The sequence below is a fragment of the Branchiostoma lanceolatum genome, chromosome 11 (genome assembly GCF_035083965.1).
Source record: "Branchiostoma lanceolatum isolate klBraLanc5 chromosome 11, klBraLanc5.hap2, whole genome shotgun sequence".
Lineage (NCBI taxonomy): Eukaryota > Metazoa > Chordata > Leptocardii > Amphioxiformes > Branchiostomatidae > Branchiostoma > Branchiostoma lanceolatum.
The window spans coordinates 6,241,799-6,256,089 of record NC_089732.1 but is presented as its reverse complement, the minus strand read 5'-3'; the positions used below and the strand labels follow the sequence as shown (position 1 = coordinate 6,256,089).

Here is a 14,291-nt window from a genome sequence, read left to right as displayed (position 1 = left end):
GAGAAATCCTGTTTGAGACGTGCACAGGTAACACACGTCTGCGGACTCACCTGGGCTTAACGTCAACAACCCTGAACTTTCTGACCTTTAACCTTAAGTTCACTACGGTACCTGATACATGCATAACGTCGCGGTATGTTTGACTGTCAAACACGTTTGCATATGACTCTCATTTAGTATGAAAGCTCACAAACTAACTTTAAAACGCTTCTCTTGGACTTTTTCTAACGTTCTGTCTCCTGTGTACTAACCTACATTCTCCTCCGATCTTGAACGCAACTACATCTATCCATATTCGTAAACTTAACGGGCCACACCTGAACGTAACGTAATGCACGGTGTTAATAAAGCGTCGCCCAGTGACAGGTGCAGGTACTGCGGCCGCTGACCTCCATCCACCGTCACAATCGGGCAGCACCTGACCGTGCTGAAGAGTCGCCTGATGAAGGGTGAAGGTATCGCAGCTCAGGAGTGCCCAGTTGAGATAATCAGTACAGAATCAGCTAGAACCCAGGAGAAGGTGTGCAGTCTGGTGATTCAAGGTTTTATTGCATCAAAGTTTTAACATTCATTTTCCTAAAAACCAATTACGTCACGTAGTTTTGGACGGGTCTCCTGACGCTTAGTGTGAAACGCTACAAGTGAAACCAACTCAATGCAGTTCTCATCTATTCTTAGTCTAACTATTGTAACGTTGGGACACCGTCAAAGATCCTCGAGCACGTTAAAGGGGAAGGGCTAGCAACCCCTTTCCTTGAAAATATACCCTGCTAAAGAAACAGCAAGGAAACATGTTGACCTATGTGCCACTGGCACTACAAGGTGAACAACAACAACATTTATTTGCGGTGCTCGGTGTATGATGCCCTTTTATCTCACAGCGTCTATTACGTACGGTAAAAACATGACATGATCATGAATAACATTCAATCACAAAGCTGCATGGGCATATAACTTTATTTTTCTGTACCTTATAATGTTGGTTCTTATCACGTTGGCTTGGTATATTCAATACAATGTTTTAACGTTACATGCACGTGCACCAAGAATACACTGTTACTGTAGAGAGCTAGACAGGTGTTTAATGTATGACATGTCTGATCACATAGCAGAGAAAATTCGTCTCTTCGGAGAAACTTAAACACTGTGAGAATCTGCCATGTTATTTATCTACTAAACAGTGTTGGTAATATTGTATTAGATAATTGCAATGCACTCTTTCTTATTTCAGTAAAAGGTACATGTAGCTTACTCTAGATTGGAATTGCACATTGTCGCACAGTTTTTCACTAACGCCATACTACAGTCATCAGTGCACTACAGAAAAACATTTAACATACATTTAGCGTTCAACTGTGCCAACCCACAATGGAATACTTGAAATGTATACTAGTAATTATGAATTGGTTTCTTGTATATGATAGGCGAAGAACAAAAGATACACGGATTCCTCATATATTCTATCGGTACCAGACTTGGGTCGGATACAGTTTATAATATCGTATATACAATATTAAGATGAAAATAGTTCAATCTTGTTTATCGACGTCATGATCACGTTTATAAGTAGAGCGCTCAGGAATATCTACCACTATTTGATACATGCATACTATTACAACACACAAGATTACACAGTAGTCATATATCATTTGTAAAAATAGGTAAATGATTTGACGTTTATAATACACACTATGCTATGCAACACTGGCCATTACATTACATGCATATTTACAAAAGGTTTAACTCTCAGTACTAAGCACTAAGTACACATCCTTTAATCTAATTATATAACGTTTTAGGGTGGAGCTGTACTTTATACAAACTACAGCATATTGCGTTCTGGTATGTTACATCCACAACGTTTGACAAAGTTGTGGATTTTTGTCTTTTTTGTCTACGTGCTTACATCTGATAGAGAATAATGGTTTTAAAACAAGATTTCACAATGCCTGCACTGTATTTGCCACACCGTTAACTTACAATATTGATATCAGTGATCACACTTTTCTATGTTGCGTTTCCTTGGCCTTATTTCATTGATCTTACTTTATGTATGCCTATATACGAACTCGTATCTATCAGTAATAATTGTGACTATAATATGGCACATACGACGATGCAATAGCACGAATACTTCACTACGGGTCGTATACAGTATTGACTGCAAAGCATCAAGTATATAAGTTGTATCCATAAACATTATTCTTACCTCTATTTTCGGTACATTTGCGCTCTTGAGATCACTAATGATTACGACAGCAAATTTGATAGTCTTGGCTATTCATAAAAATCCAAAATATTTCCCGATTGGATATACCTTTTGTATTTTGACATAATATATATCAGATTGAATACGTTTTATGTTCTAGTATAATATAATTGCTGAATTCTATTCTCTGTCTTTGGCTACCACTTTTTGGAAGAGGGACTCATCCCCAATGTTGTAATGACGATGATTATATGTCTATCTGGAAGTTGACGGTGCCGTTCCGGACCTGTCCCCGGTAGGGACTGGCCGGGTGTTTCTTCTCGGGCAGACTCGTCATCTCCCAGCTGTGCGAGAACTCCCGGTAACCCGGATGTGGATAGTACGAGCCTTTTTCGAACGGCTTGGCCTCCACGGGTGCCAGGGCTGAATGGTGGCCTGCAAATGTACCAATAAAAATCGTGTCACCCAAACCATATTATGCTAGGTTCACACTTCCATGTCGGGCTGTTTGTGGTAATGAAAAAGGAAAGTGTAAGTCAATAAATATGCACAAGCTATGCTTTAATAGATAATTTTGGGTACGTTTCGTATGCGTGTTTTTTGTTGTCCTTTATATCATACTTTTCCTTTCCAAAGACTTCCATAAACGCAAGCAATATTGAGTGCGAAGCCCATGTCGCCAAAGCTTACCCTGGTATATATTGTAAGCGCACCCCGTATTAGTGAACCATCGTACCGACCGCGTTACACCTCCGACCCGCCCTCCCATGTCCTTGGTGCTGAACACACTACCGGTGCAGTACCATGGCGGGCCGTTAGGGTGTTTCGGGCCAAACTACCCGCAGTGTCAGTGTAATTTCGGGCATGCACACGACGGCACAACCTTCCAACCATGCAGAAATTAATAAACGTTACATTCACTATGTATGCCCTTTGCCACCAAGAGCCACGAAATACACACAAAGATGTGTTCTGTTATGGTACGTACTCGCACTTGAGAGTGTATCTAGTTCCACTGGATAACTATTGTCTCTCCGGCCATACACTCTTCTTAGTTTGTACTCGGCTGGGTATGGGGCATGAAGAGAAGAGGTAGTGAGTTAAGGTACAGGACAGACACAAGAGGAGCTAATACAACATTGACGTTAAGATACAAACATGTACAGTTTAGTACAATAGCCTGTGTACCAGCCTTTTTAGCTTCCGTTCGCTACCCAAGCTCCGCTATACCGGCCGCCGAGCTTGGGTAGCGCAGCGGAGCTTGGGTAGCGGACGGAAGCTAAAAAGGCTGGCACTCAGGCTAACAGTACAATGCAGTGCAGTATAGTATAGTATAGTACAGTACAGTACAGTACAGTACAGTACAGTACAGTACAGTAACAGTACAGTACAGAATAGTGATGTTCGTCCATCGTACAGTACAGTACAGAATAGTACAGTACAGTACAGTACAGTAGCAAGAAAGGGTGAATAGGTTCAGCTTTAAAGGAAAAGGTATGTTGTTCTGGCTGTCATAAACATCACAGCGTACATTTCCCCTTGTTTCTGTATTTTCTAATTGTTTACATGTGAACTCAACATGCCAACAATTGGGAAAAACGTGCTATTCAGCCAATAGGCTGCAAAATGTTTTATGAAATTTTTGTGCAATAAAAACATTTATTTATTCAACTCATACCAATAGAAATTAAGATAACATACACAAATGCACCAAGATTAAGCCGATCATGATAGACAGTACAATTTAAGAGCGAATTAGACGTGCTAGATCCAGGCTAAATGAACTAATTTTCAAGAACGAAACTCCCAACGTCAAAGTGCATGGATGGTGAATGGGATGGCAAAAAAAGAACAGGAAAGAGTGAAAATGGCTGAGCGCAGCAGACTGTCATCATACATAAGATATGCTACAGACTGTGTACCTTTCTTCCCTTGTTTCTGCTTTGTTCCTACAACTTCGTCAATGGTTTCCTCTGGTAAAGATACAAAGGACGAAGCAAGGAAGAAGAAAGAGAAGAACAGAGTGTGAGAAGAGTGCACTGAAAGAATGCGTGATACGGCGGCCCACCCAAGAGCAAGCAAGGTTCGTTCAACTAAAACAACACCAGGATTTGGCTTGACAAGAACACCTGATCTTTAGTGTTTTCTCTTGCTATTGTTTTCTTCTCTCTTAAATTGTCTGTAGATATGCGCCATAGAGGTGATTTTGTTAATATGTTATCATACTATAGTTAGATGACATCATAGTTAGGATCACGTGTTCTCCAGTCGATCTCCATCTTGGACTCCGCCGGTTGTGTGTGAATAAAGCTCCCGAGGTGTACCACGCGACTGAGTCGCTTATTAGCACCCTTGGTCACTTGGTGGTGATGTCTTAAACCAATCCCAAACAATTTTCATTGATATAGCTAAAAGAGCAGCTCTGCTGAAGATTGTTTGGTTGAAACGGATGAAATTAGAGTGTAATGTGCCAAAACGTTTCAATCATTAGATTGTCAATACCACTAAAGGATCTACTTACCGGGAATGGCTACGTCCACATTTCTCCGCTTGATACCGTTTGTAATGGCCAGCGGGACCTTATGGTTGTCTAACGTGTTGTTCAGCCGTGTGGAGGTCGTACTACCAGAGGAGTCCGTCTTCAGCGTGTTCTGTAATGAAAAAAAAAAAAACTTGCTAAAAGTCTATCTAACGTTATTAGTTCATATTTTGGAACATCAAATGCTTCCTGACAAAATGACTGCTGATGTCGTGAAGGATACAAAAGACATAAGGATCTTTCTCATAACTTGAGTCAATAAGCTGCGTCGTAGCCTGTAATGTACTTGCAAAAAATCTAGCTTTTGATTATATAATTTGTCATAAAGTTTGTCACCGGCCTGCCGACAAAACACGTGTGAAAATGCCGTTTTAGGGCGATATTTCAGACATCCATGCACAATTTGTGTGGTATTTTCTTTGCAAAACAGGAAAACAAAGTGTCATCAATTATCCTATGAAAGCTTTCTCTCTGAGATAAAAATGGGACCGTGACGATATTTGTTACCTGGTGTAGCCGGTGGGACTGCCCGCTGTGATGTACGTATGTTCCCGAGCCTCTCTCCAGGTACTTCTGGCGGAGGAACTCGGGGCAGCACGCGCACTGGGCGAAACATCGGATCAGCTCGCCCTGGACCTGCCGGGACAAGGCACGATGTCACCAAACATCACAAAAGACAGGATATTCGAGTTTTCTTTTTCACACAACCAGGAATGTCTCTCACCTGGTTGCGTTTCGATGCCTATCAGAAAACTCCAATATCCTATGTTCTAACAACCTGAAATTATTTTCAGATTATAGAGAACTTGATTCCACGACAATTGTATACGGTAAAATGTATAGCAACAACTATTAAACATAATACAAAATAGAGGTATAGGATAAAACTTAACATCCTAGTTACTAATAGAATAAGTATTCTCCAAGCAGAGGTTTTGGTCGGGTGGGGTAGTAGTGGCCGTGGTTTTTTACGTTGGCCTCCCGTAAGAATATAGAATAAGGGCTAGCATAAGCCTTTGATATAGTGTTACAATCGAGTGGGCTAATCATTAGTTTCGGTATTTTTCTTATGACAAAGCAGTCTTGTATATATTTACCTATTTCTGTATTGTGGGGGTTGTGGCATCTAAAGATACATGTATATTCAAATCTGCCCGTAACATCGAGACTCTTGAAATCTTACAAAAGATATCCTGGGTAGGCACCTCGTTAGTTTTACGTCTGCTTCCCCTGTATGTTCTCACCATCGAGGCAGCATATAAGAGGATTGAGTGTAAAACTAACGAGGAGGGTACCCAGGGTACACCAAAGAATCACCACTCAACTAGATATTTCTAAAGTTTTTTTTTCAGACAGTGTACCTACACACATCTATCATTGTATTATTTGTGTCCTTACCTTTTCGTTTAGTAGACAATGGAATATAAAGATAAACATGCCCTGAAACAAGAAATGTATAACAATGTTATAAAGTTATTAAAGAAACTCCTATCTGAAGGTGCCGTGAAAATTAGATCTAGGGATTAAGAATGCGTTCATCAATTAAGTTGAAAGCGTCACAGATTCTATAGTTTTTATACGTCGATGAAGGTTAAATATCCAAGAAACATACACAAGAGTTACTCAAGTAGCTACAAACTTTGATTTATTGAAATTTGAGTAACTTTTGTATAAGGTGTTTAGTTTTTTAGTCCTATCACTAGATGATTATCCTATTATATATAACGTTGCCATGTTGTATTTGACATGATGCAATTGCTGTTTCATACAATGGCACAGTTATACATATAAGGCCACAGAAACGTAAGTTATAAACAATGTATACGAGTGCTAGACCATGTTTGTAAATATTTTACCTGTAATGAGTTAGTAATAGCGAAGACATAGGCAAACACTATGGTCCCCCTGTCCAGGTACAGCACACCGAACACCCACGTCACGCCCAGGAGGCACAGTAGTGTCAGGGAGCCTCGGATCCAAGACCTGTGGATATCAAATTACGTTATAACAATTTAACGGCGGTTCAACTTTCTAAGACAAACATACAGCCGACAAGAATGTAGACTGAAACAGGCACGAAATAGAACTAGATTGGCTAAAGGGGGGTACTACATATTCCGAGTCAAACCACTAGTTAAATAAACCAATAAACTAATGATTACGTCAAACTTTCATCCAATCATCAGTCGTTAACGTCAACACAGTTAAAACTCACTGGACTTAGTATTCTAAAAGTGACGTCACTTGCCCAGGGATTGAAGAAACATACTAGTATCAGGTACACTAAAGGACCAAACATCAGGTCTCTGAAACAATTTTTTTTTTCAAATTATGATTTAATGAGGAAATTTTGACATAGGAGAAGCAGTTCTTGTTTTGATCACTTGTAAATACGGTCTGCATAACTTGACAACTTACTTGAATTTTGTGCCTGTTTTAAAATGCTTCATTTTCTTGCCGGACTTGTGACTGTACACGACTCTCAGCGCTATGATCAGGAACCCGAAATTTATCTGTGGAAATAGATTGAGTGTAACAAACATCTGAAACTGCGCTGTGTCATAAGTCAAAATTGTAAAAATTAAACACAATCATATAAATCACAATCTATGTCATCATGAGCGTGCACGTCTGCAAAAGTAGAACATAATAGATTGCACCAGAAATCTTGCGAAATTGGCAAAAAAAGAAGTTTTTATAACGTCATCTAATTGACCAATGCACATCATAAATAACATAGGCGAAAGATTTGTTTTTCAATAGTCGACTCACCAAAACAATTAAAAGCGCTGGTCCGACGAAGCTCCAAATGAAGAACTTGTGCGCATTTAACCAGCAGCTGTAAAAAATATAAGACAAAACATAATAAGTATGTTTTAAACAGATGCGCAAGAACTTATAAACAATACTGCGATCACGAGTTTTATCTAAAGCTTCGTGTTGCTGGCACTTCTACGAGAAATACTGTTTTTAAATGTACATGTATCAACAACCATGTGCAATGGAAATGTACTATTCCCATTTGAACCAAGTCAAATTTTCAAAGGGATCTTGACAATTCAACAATACGTAATCATGTACTTCTAACTTATGCTGACGAACTGTAAAAAAAGCAGTAAGAAGGACACAGTACTATCTGTCTGTGACGTATCCATTCAAATTGTCCGAGAAGTTCACAGCGACCGATACTCCAACCATCACAGCAGGGACCCCTGGAATATGCAATGAAAAACAATGTCTAGAGTTAGATATGCAACGGTTAGGTACGACAGGTCGTTCAGTGTAATATAACCAGCGTTAGCACTGCTGCTGCGTGACTGCACCGGTGATTTATAAACTCCGAAGGGCGGTTATAACGGCTACACAGATACAGATACTGGTTACAGGCACGCTGGTATACGGAGTATGTGCCTATGACAATTCATGTGGAATTTTCACATCAAAAGACCTACTTTGAATATCATAAGATGTACACAAATATGAACGTCTTCAAAGAAATCTTCAAAGAAATAATGGCCTCTATCGTACCGTATCCGAACAAATAGAAGTAGACCATTCTTGATCTCTGCGTCTTGAAGACTTTAATGAGTAAGATGTACAGCTGGACTCCCTCAAGACACATCCACGTGAAGGAGGCCAGGAACAGGTAGTGAAGGACGACGGCAATCACTTCACACGCCACCTGGCGGAAATATGCAATCAGTCTTAGTTGAGATAACATATACTTACTCCACCAGGGTACATAATTCCGCCACCGTGAAAAGATACGTCCCAACATATCTCCTATCGTCCACCAGTATAATGCACTCCAGTGTATCTAAACTGTGCATACCTGGAGGGTGCTGCACTGGAAATCTCTCAAATCCACTGTTTTCAAAGTGGGGGATTTATGTGATCCGGCGGATTAATATTAATGGGGGATAATTCTGCACAGGAAAAATGACACGCTCCAACTGAGTGTTGTATCTCGCTCACTAGCATCGTACCTACATTCCTTATGTTTAAAGTTCGCATGGTACCATATAGATAGACCTTTTTCTCGGATCTCATTGCATGGCCATATGGTGGGAGACGCAGTGTACTGTGGGTAGTTCAGAAAGCAAGCAAAACTATTACCATGGCAACATATAGACCGAGTCAGATACAGTACGCGTGCTTCTTGAGCTACCCATAATGCCCTGCGTCTCCCGTTGTTAGCTTTGGCCCGCCCCCAACGTCGCTAGCCGCCGACGTTGGGGACGGGCCAAAGCTGACAAGGCTTGACTCCAGGCTACTTTCATTTACCTTGTCCTCCGTTTTATCGACTCCCGCCAAAAACAGCGCTTCAGCCAGCAGCAGACAGATGCACAGGTTGGCGTGTATAACAGTCCGCTGGCAACGGACACGTCTGGAAAAAGATGGCGGACATATGTAAGGACGAGGACACCTCGTTTTAATCTCCAAGCAGATCTATCGGTGGCAAGGCAGTATCAAAATGGCCAACCTGTACCAAAATCCCCCGCATACTGCCTTGCCACTGATAGATCTGCTTGGAGTTCAACCTTGTTTTGCGTTGCTCCATTCAATGGCAAAATCACGCCTTTCAGCGTATCAAAAGATTTGTTTTGACAGGCGATTCAAAATTTCCTTCATTCAAACCATGCTGCATCCAGCGTGCCATAGTCAAAGTACTTATTGAAATAAACCTATGTTTTGGAAACGCATAATTGCATTGGTGGACGCATCTTCAAGTTGTGTCAAGTAAAGTTATTTGTAAAGCTTCGGTGCTCGCTGTTTTGTCAGTCGTTCAATGCCAAAGGTATACTAGTACATGGCGGTGTCGTCCTAGTGTATCGTAAATGGTCAAAACAACCACGAAACTAATGACGAAACAACACCAAACGCCGACCAACAGGGTTGCAACAGCTGCTCACCGTACGGTTTGGTGACATTCATAAATTAAAAACTCGAAAGAGTGAAAATCAATTTCATCATGCAGTGAATCACGCTAATACTAAAAGTGATTAAAACACGTATAATCAAGCACATCCAAGATCAGCTCCGACGTCTAATTGTGCTCTAAGTCTATACGACGACAAGGGGCGCGGTGTGAACCTATACTGCTATAGGGTGACTGGTTAGCCTCCGTTCCAGACTTCTCCCACGGCGATTTTTCAACTTATCGGGACCAGATTCTTTGGCTGGGGGGCCGTATCTGCTTGAGGCCCCGTGGGAGAAGCCTGCAACGGAGGCTAGTGACTGGTGGACAACTGGGTGGGAAAGCAACAGAAAACACTCAGTACGGACGGCTACTGTCATCACCTTTCTTTATCTCCCTCCATGAGATAATGGCGCCCCCTGGCGTGCAATTGGCAGAAGACAAATGTTATAGATAAGCATGAACTTGTCATTTCGTGGCAAAGCAGCCCCCTTACATGTTGGCAGTGGATGTCCGAGGGTTTGTTGGACAGTGGCGTATGCACGTGTACAACGTGAACGACTCCCCTGTAGTGTCTTGTGCCAACCGATTTAGCACTACTATAAAATATCTCTATAGTAGATACGAAGCAGCGTGTTGGGCCACCAGGCAGTTGGTGCTATAAGTTACCCCCCTTTTATGTGCGTTTGATTTGAGTTGTCAAGTGACACAACAAACTGTTTATATGCCTAAAACATATTCTAACGCAACTAAGCGGAGGTTCTTCTACACCCCAACCATGGACGAACAGAGTCCAGTAAAGACAACTTTCATTCCTGTCATCAATTGAAATATCTTACCAAATGTCGTGGATGACGTAATGTGTATATTGTAATAAACGCATCCATCTCATAGACCATGAGTCAAATACGGTGAATCTTGCATTGGCAAAAAAACATCAGACTTGCATGGACGGACTTCTATTCCTCTCTGGCATTCAGTCTATGTAAATATAGTTCGTAGACTTTTTTTCTCCCTTAAAGTTCTGCAATGCCTAAACTTGTTAATTCGTGTAAATAATATATAATCCATTGTAAATATGAATGTTAACTTCTTAACCTAGTATCTTACCGATCGTATGTTTAATGTAATGATTTTTTCCTCAGGGTTAGCCCTTAAAAATAGCTCTCGCTAGTTGGGCAACCCTGGCATGTAAATACAATGTACATGCTGAACCAATGATAAACTAGAGTTCCACGACATCATACCTTCGCCAAATGATTTTAACCTTTATGACTGATGTATTAGGAGTGTTTCTCATCAATTACAAATCATACCAGTTGATTGTCTTAAAATATAACATGTCGAAAGTATGAGCTTAACAAATTATGAGCTTAACAAAGAAGGTTATGCTAATATTCATCATCAATTATGAACTAGTGAATAAATAAAACGTTCTGCTAATGTTATCTGTCTCCACCGTACCTTGATCCGAGAAAGATGCAGATGGCGAAGACGAGACAGACGATGGAGATGATGCACCCGACCCACGTGATGATGCTCAGGGCGAACCTGTCGGCTTCAGTAAACTGGACAAAAATGATAAAACATCGTCGTCATATGTACGTATAAATGATTTATGTCAATGGACTTGACATTTGATATACCCCTATATGGTATACATGTACATAGGAACATATGTTGAATAATGTCTAGACGTTAGAAATTCATATCAATGATTGTAAAAGCCTATTCTCATCCCAAACTACACACTATTAGGTAGATTAGCCTTATGGAACTGTAGTTATGTACCAGTAGATGCCGTACTTTGTACAATTCTTGTGCAATAAAGTATCATAAAAGAACTACGAAACTTCATCCGGACAAAAAGTAGTAATGTCGGCCCGACAAATTTAGATCGAAGGAGCTTAAACGTCAACGTCCTAATGAATTTGGGTATCTGGTAAAAGATGTTATCACCGCAACTACCAAATACGTCATCATGGAAGCTCATCTGTGTTGGTAGTAATCATAGTACAATGCCAAACTTTCTTCCACACCAATTTTCAACGATCCTGAAGAAGGCGACAGTGGTCGTTAAAATTTGATCCGTGTATACCTTAGTGTTGGAAGAAAGTTTAACAGTGTTCCACAAAACATGTTGATGTCAGCTAGTGACATAATAAGACTATCTACATACCCCTCGTCCTGAGATATCCATGAGAATGGCGAAGTTGGTGAGATGGTCGCACTCACAGATCGTGTGCGTTTCGTTGCTTTCATCCGTTTTAGTGCAACCCTCGCTCGACCAAAAACCACTGGAGAGAGAACATGAATGTGAGGGGTTAAATGTTAATTAAGTTAAAATCCTCTCTACATAAGGTGTATAGGGCGGTGCCCATCCCCGTTTCATAGCCCTGGGCCACACTGTGCTGCAATCACTGCAGCAGGGGGCTAGTCCACTGGCAGTGAAGAGTGTTTAGCTTCCATACTGTTTCATAAGTATGTACCATTTTCATAAAGTCTTTGGTATGACACAGGTGTTCTACCCGGGAGTTGAACTCGGGCCTTCTGGTTCCAAGTAATCAGAACCAGATGTGGTAAGTAACAGAAGCGCAGACCACTACACCACAGGGACACCCCGAGGGGTTAAATGTAGGGAAGTTTATGTTTGCTGAATGTCCGTTATAAAATGGAGAACAATCTTATCTATCGAAACTAAGCCTTATTTGCTGATTGGAGATCAAAAACGGTGATAATGGAAAATACGATAAAATTGAGAAGTAGCGCTGACGAAATTGATAGTACTCACCCGTTAGAGAAGTTCCAAAACGAGCAAGTCGGATTTCGAACGGACGCGTTTTCGGCCTGAAAATAAGGAAAAATTACTATTTAAGAAAAACAAAATCAAACTTTTGGAAAATAATCATTTGAGCCAAAGAGTTTTCTAGTTGTATTTTGACAATGAATTAAACTAACAAGACAAATTGTAAGCCCATAGAAATGCGGAGGAATTCAGTTGGCCTTACGTTTGTGTGCTGTAAAACAATTGTCACTTTCTGGTTGTCACCAAGTTGTCCGGACGTACTTCCGTTTCCGAGAGATGCCGAGATGACCCGAGAGTTGACCGTCCTGTTGGCGTCTTTCGGCTTGAGATACGTGCCGAGAGAGTCGTTGTACAGAAGGGCTACGACTTGCTGGTTGGTCGCCGGGAGAGACACGCTGTCCGTGACGTCATTCCACTCCGAAGACAGACCACTCGGGAATCGTCGGGAATTTCCGGTGGCGGGTAGAACTTCCAAGACTGACAACCCAAAAGAAATGTTCAGCGTGTAAATCATTGACAACGTAATTTTGACGGTTTGCCAAAACTTTAAAAAACTTGACACTGCATATTTCTCGACACTATTTCATATATCACAAAAAAAGCTTCTGCCAAATTTTGAGAAATAGCAGTACCTAGATTGTCTTGGACGGAAGAGAAGGTTTCGTCCGGCAGTGACTTGGCTACCAGAAACCCTGACCCTTCAGCACTGTCAATGACTCCAGTTGCCACCTGGGACCAGTTGTCCTACGGATACAGCGTAGAATAAGGTAAGAACAAGGGCAGCGACCTGTCGGTGACGAAGTTCATAGCAAGACCTGCCATACGTCATGTACGTATTTGCAAAGACGTCATCATTATGAGCACAGAACATTATGACGTCAAGAAGTACAGCAGTATCATCATTTGGTGATTTGTGGTATAAATTTATATTTTTACAGATGATTCACACTTACCTCTGGAATGTCATCCCAGGCGCTGCCTATGTCACTTCTCAACAGCGTACTTCCACAAAGGGTCATCGTCTTTAAGAGGGAAATAGCACGGTAAAGAATTATCTTGGAAGCATCCATATTCCAAACACGCGTTATCATATGACTTCGAATTTATGTATTGCTGTTAACATCATATCCAAATGCAACTATCTAAGAGAAAACGCAGAAATTATAAGAATATTTTTCACAACGTAAACATGGAATAGAAAGTTGTAACTTATTGAAACTTTCGGTTGGCCACAGACGCATCGCTGTCAGTTGTTTGAATTAATGTCCTTTGTGCCTTTGTATACCCATACATTACATCGGCGTACAAGTTACAACGTAACAATTTGCCATATGTTCTATGAGAGACTCATTACAAATGATTGCATAGAATGCTATCAAAGATCTAATCACACGCTTGCGCATATTCAAGTGCGTATGAGTTGCGCATTAACGTTATTTTGGGTAAGTAAAGGTTGCGGGGAGGAAGCTGTTTTTTTTTAAATTTCAACACAGGTGTGCAGCCTGGCTATCAAACCAAAGAAACTACTTCTTGGGCTGCAAACTTAACCTAAACTAAAACATGTTAATACGCAACTCAGGCGGACTTGTACATACGCACACGTGTGAAGGTGGCTTTTAGCCCGCCCCCTTTCACTGGACCCGCGGCACGCTGGCGGCGTCGGTGCGTCCTAAACTGGATTTGTGTTACCCTTGACTTTATGATGAGAATATCATTCAAAATATACAAGCATGACTAAAACGACAACAAAGCACACAAAGCTGAAAAAGATTCGTTTTTTGTCTATGAAATTCGTTGAGTGCTTTGTCAATTCGATCGG

General features: G+C 41.0%; 1 protein-coding gene across 6 annotated transcripts in view; it reads right to left on the bottom strand.

Moving 5' to 3' along the window:
- Positions 1 to 939: 939 nt before the first annotated feature.
- LOC136444371 (latrophilin-like protein 1) overlaps positions 940 to 14,291 on the bottom strand; it is a 44,759-nt gene continuing 31,407 nt past the window's right edge. For 4 of the 6 annotated variants that reach the window (XM_066441885.1, XM_066441887.1, XM_066441891.1 and 1 more), the window contains 18 exons: positions 13,426 to 13,494; positions 13,105 to 13,216; positions 12,675 to 12,949; positions 12,458 to 12,513; positions 11,846 to 11,963; positions 11,131 to 11,234; positions 9,033 to 9,135; positions 8,277 to 8,430; positions 7,882 to 7,960; positions 7,521 to 7,587; positions 7,167 to 7,261; positions 6,605 to 6,731; positions 6,147 to 6,188; positions 5,256 to 5,384; positions 4,731 to 4,860; positions 4,132 to 4,182; positions 3,198 to 3,275; positions 940 to 2,644 (listed from right to left, as the gene is read on the bottom strand). In XM_066441885.1, coding sequence (XP_066297982.1) covers positions 2,457 to 2,644; positions 3,198 to 3,275; positions 4,132 to 4,182; positions 4,731 to 4,860; positions 5,256 to 5,384; positions 6,147 to 6,188; positions 6,605 to 6,731; positions 7,167 to 7,261; positions 7,521 to 7,587; positions 7,882 to 7,960; positions 8,277 to 8,430; positions 9,033 to 9,135; positions 11,131 to 11,234; positions 11,846 to 11,963; positions 12,458 to 12,513; positions 12,675 to 12,949; positions 13,105 to 13,216; positions 13,426 to 13,494 — 1,977 coding nt within the window. In that variant the 3' untranslated portion in view covers positions 940 to 2,456. The remainder of the gene's footprint in view (positions 2,645 to 3,197; positions 3,276 to 4,131; positions 4,183 to 4,730; positions 4,861 to 5,255; positions 5,385 to 6,146; positions 6,189 to 6,604; positions 6,732 to 7,166; positions 7,262 to 7,520; positions 7,588 to 7,881; positions 7,961 to 8,276; positions 8,431 to 9,032; positions 9,136 to 11,130; positions 11,235 to 11,845; positions 11,964 to 12,457; positions 12,514 to 12,674; positions 12,950 to 13,104; positions 13,217 to 13,425; positions 13,495 to 14,291) is intronic. The other 2 variants (XM_066441886.1, XM_066441888.1) reach the window with 2 other exon arrangements.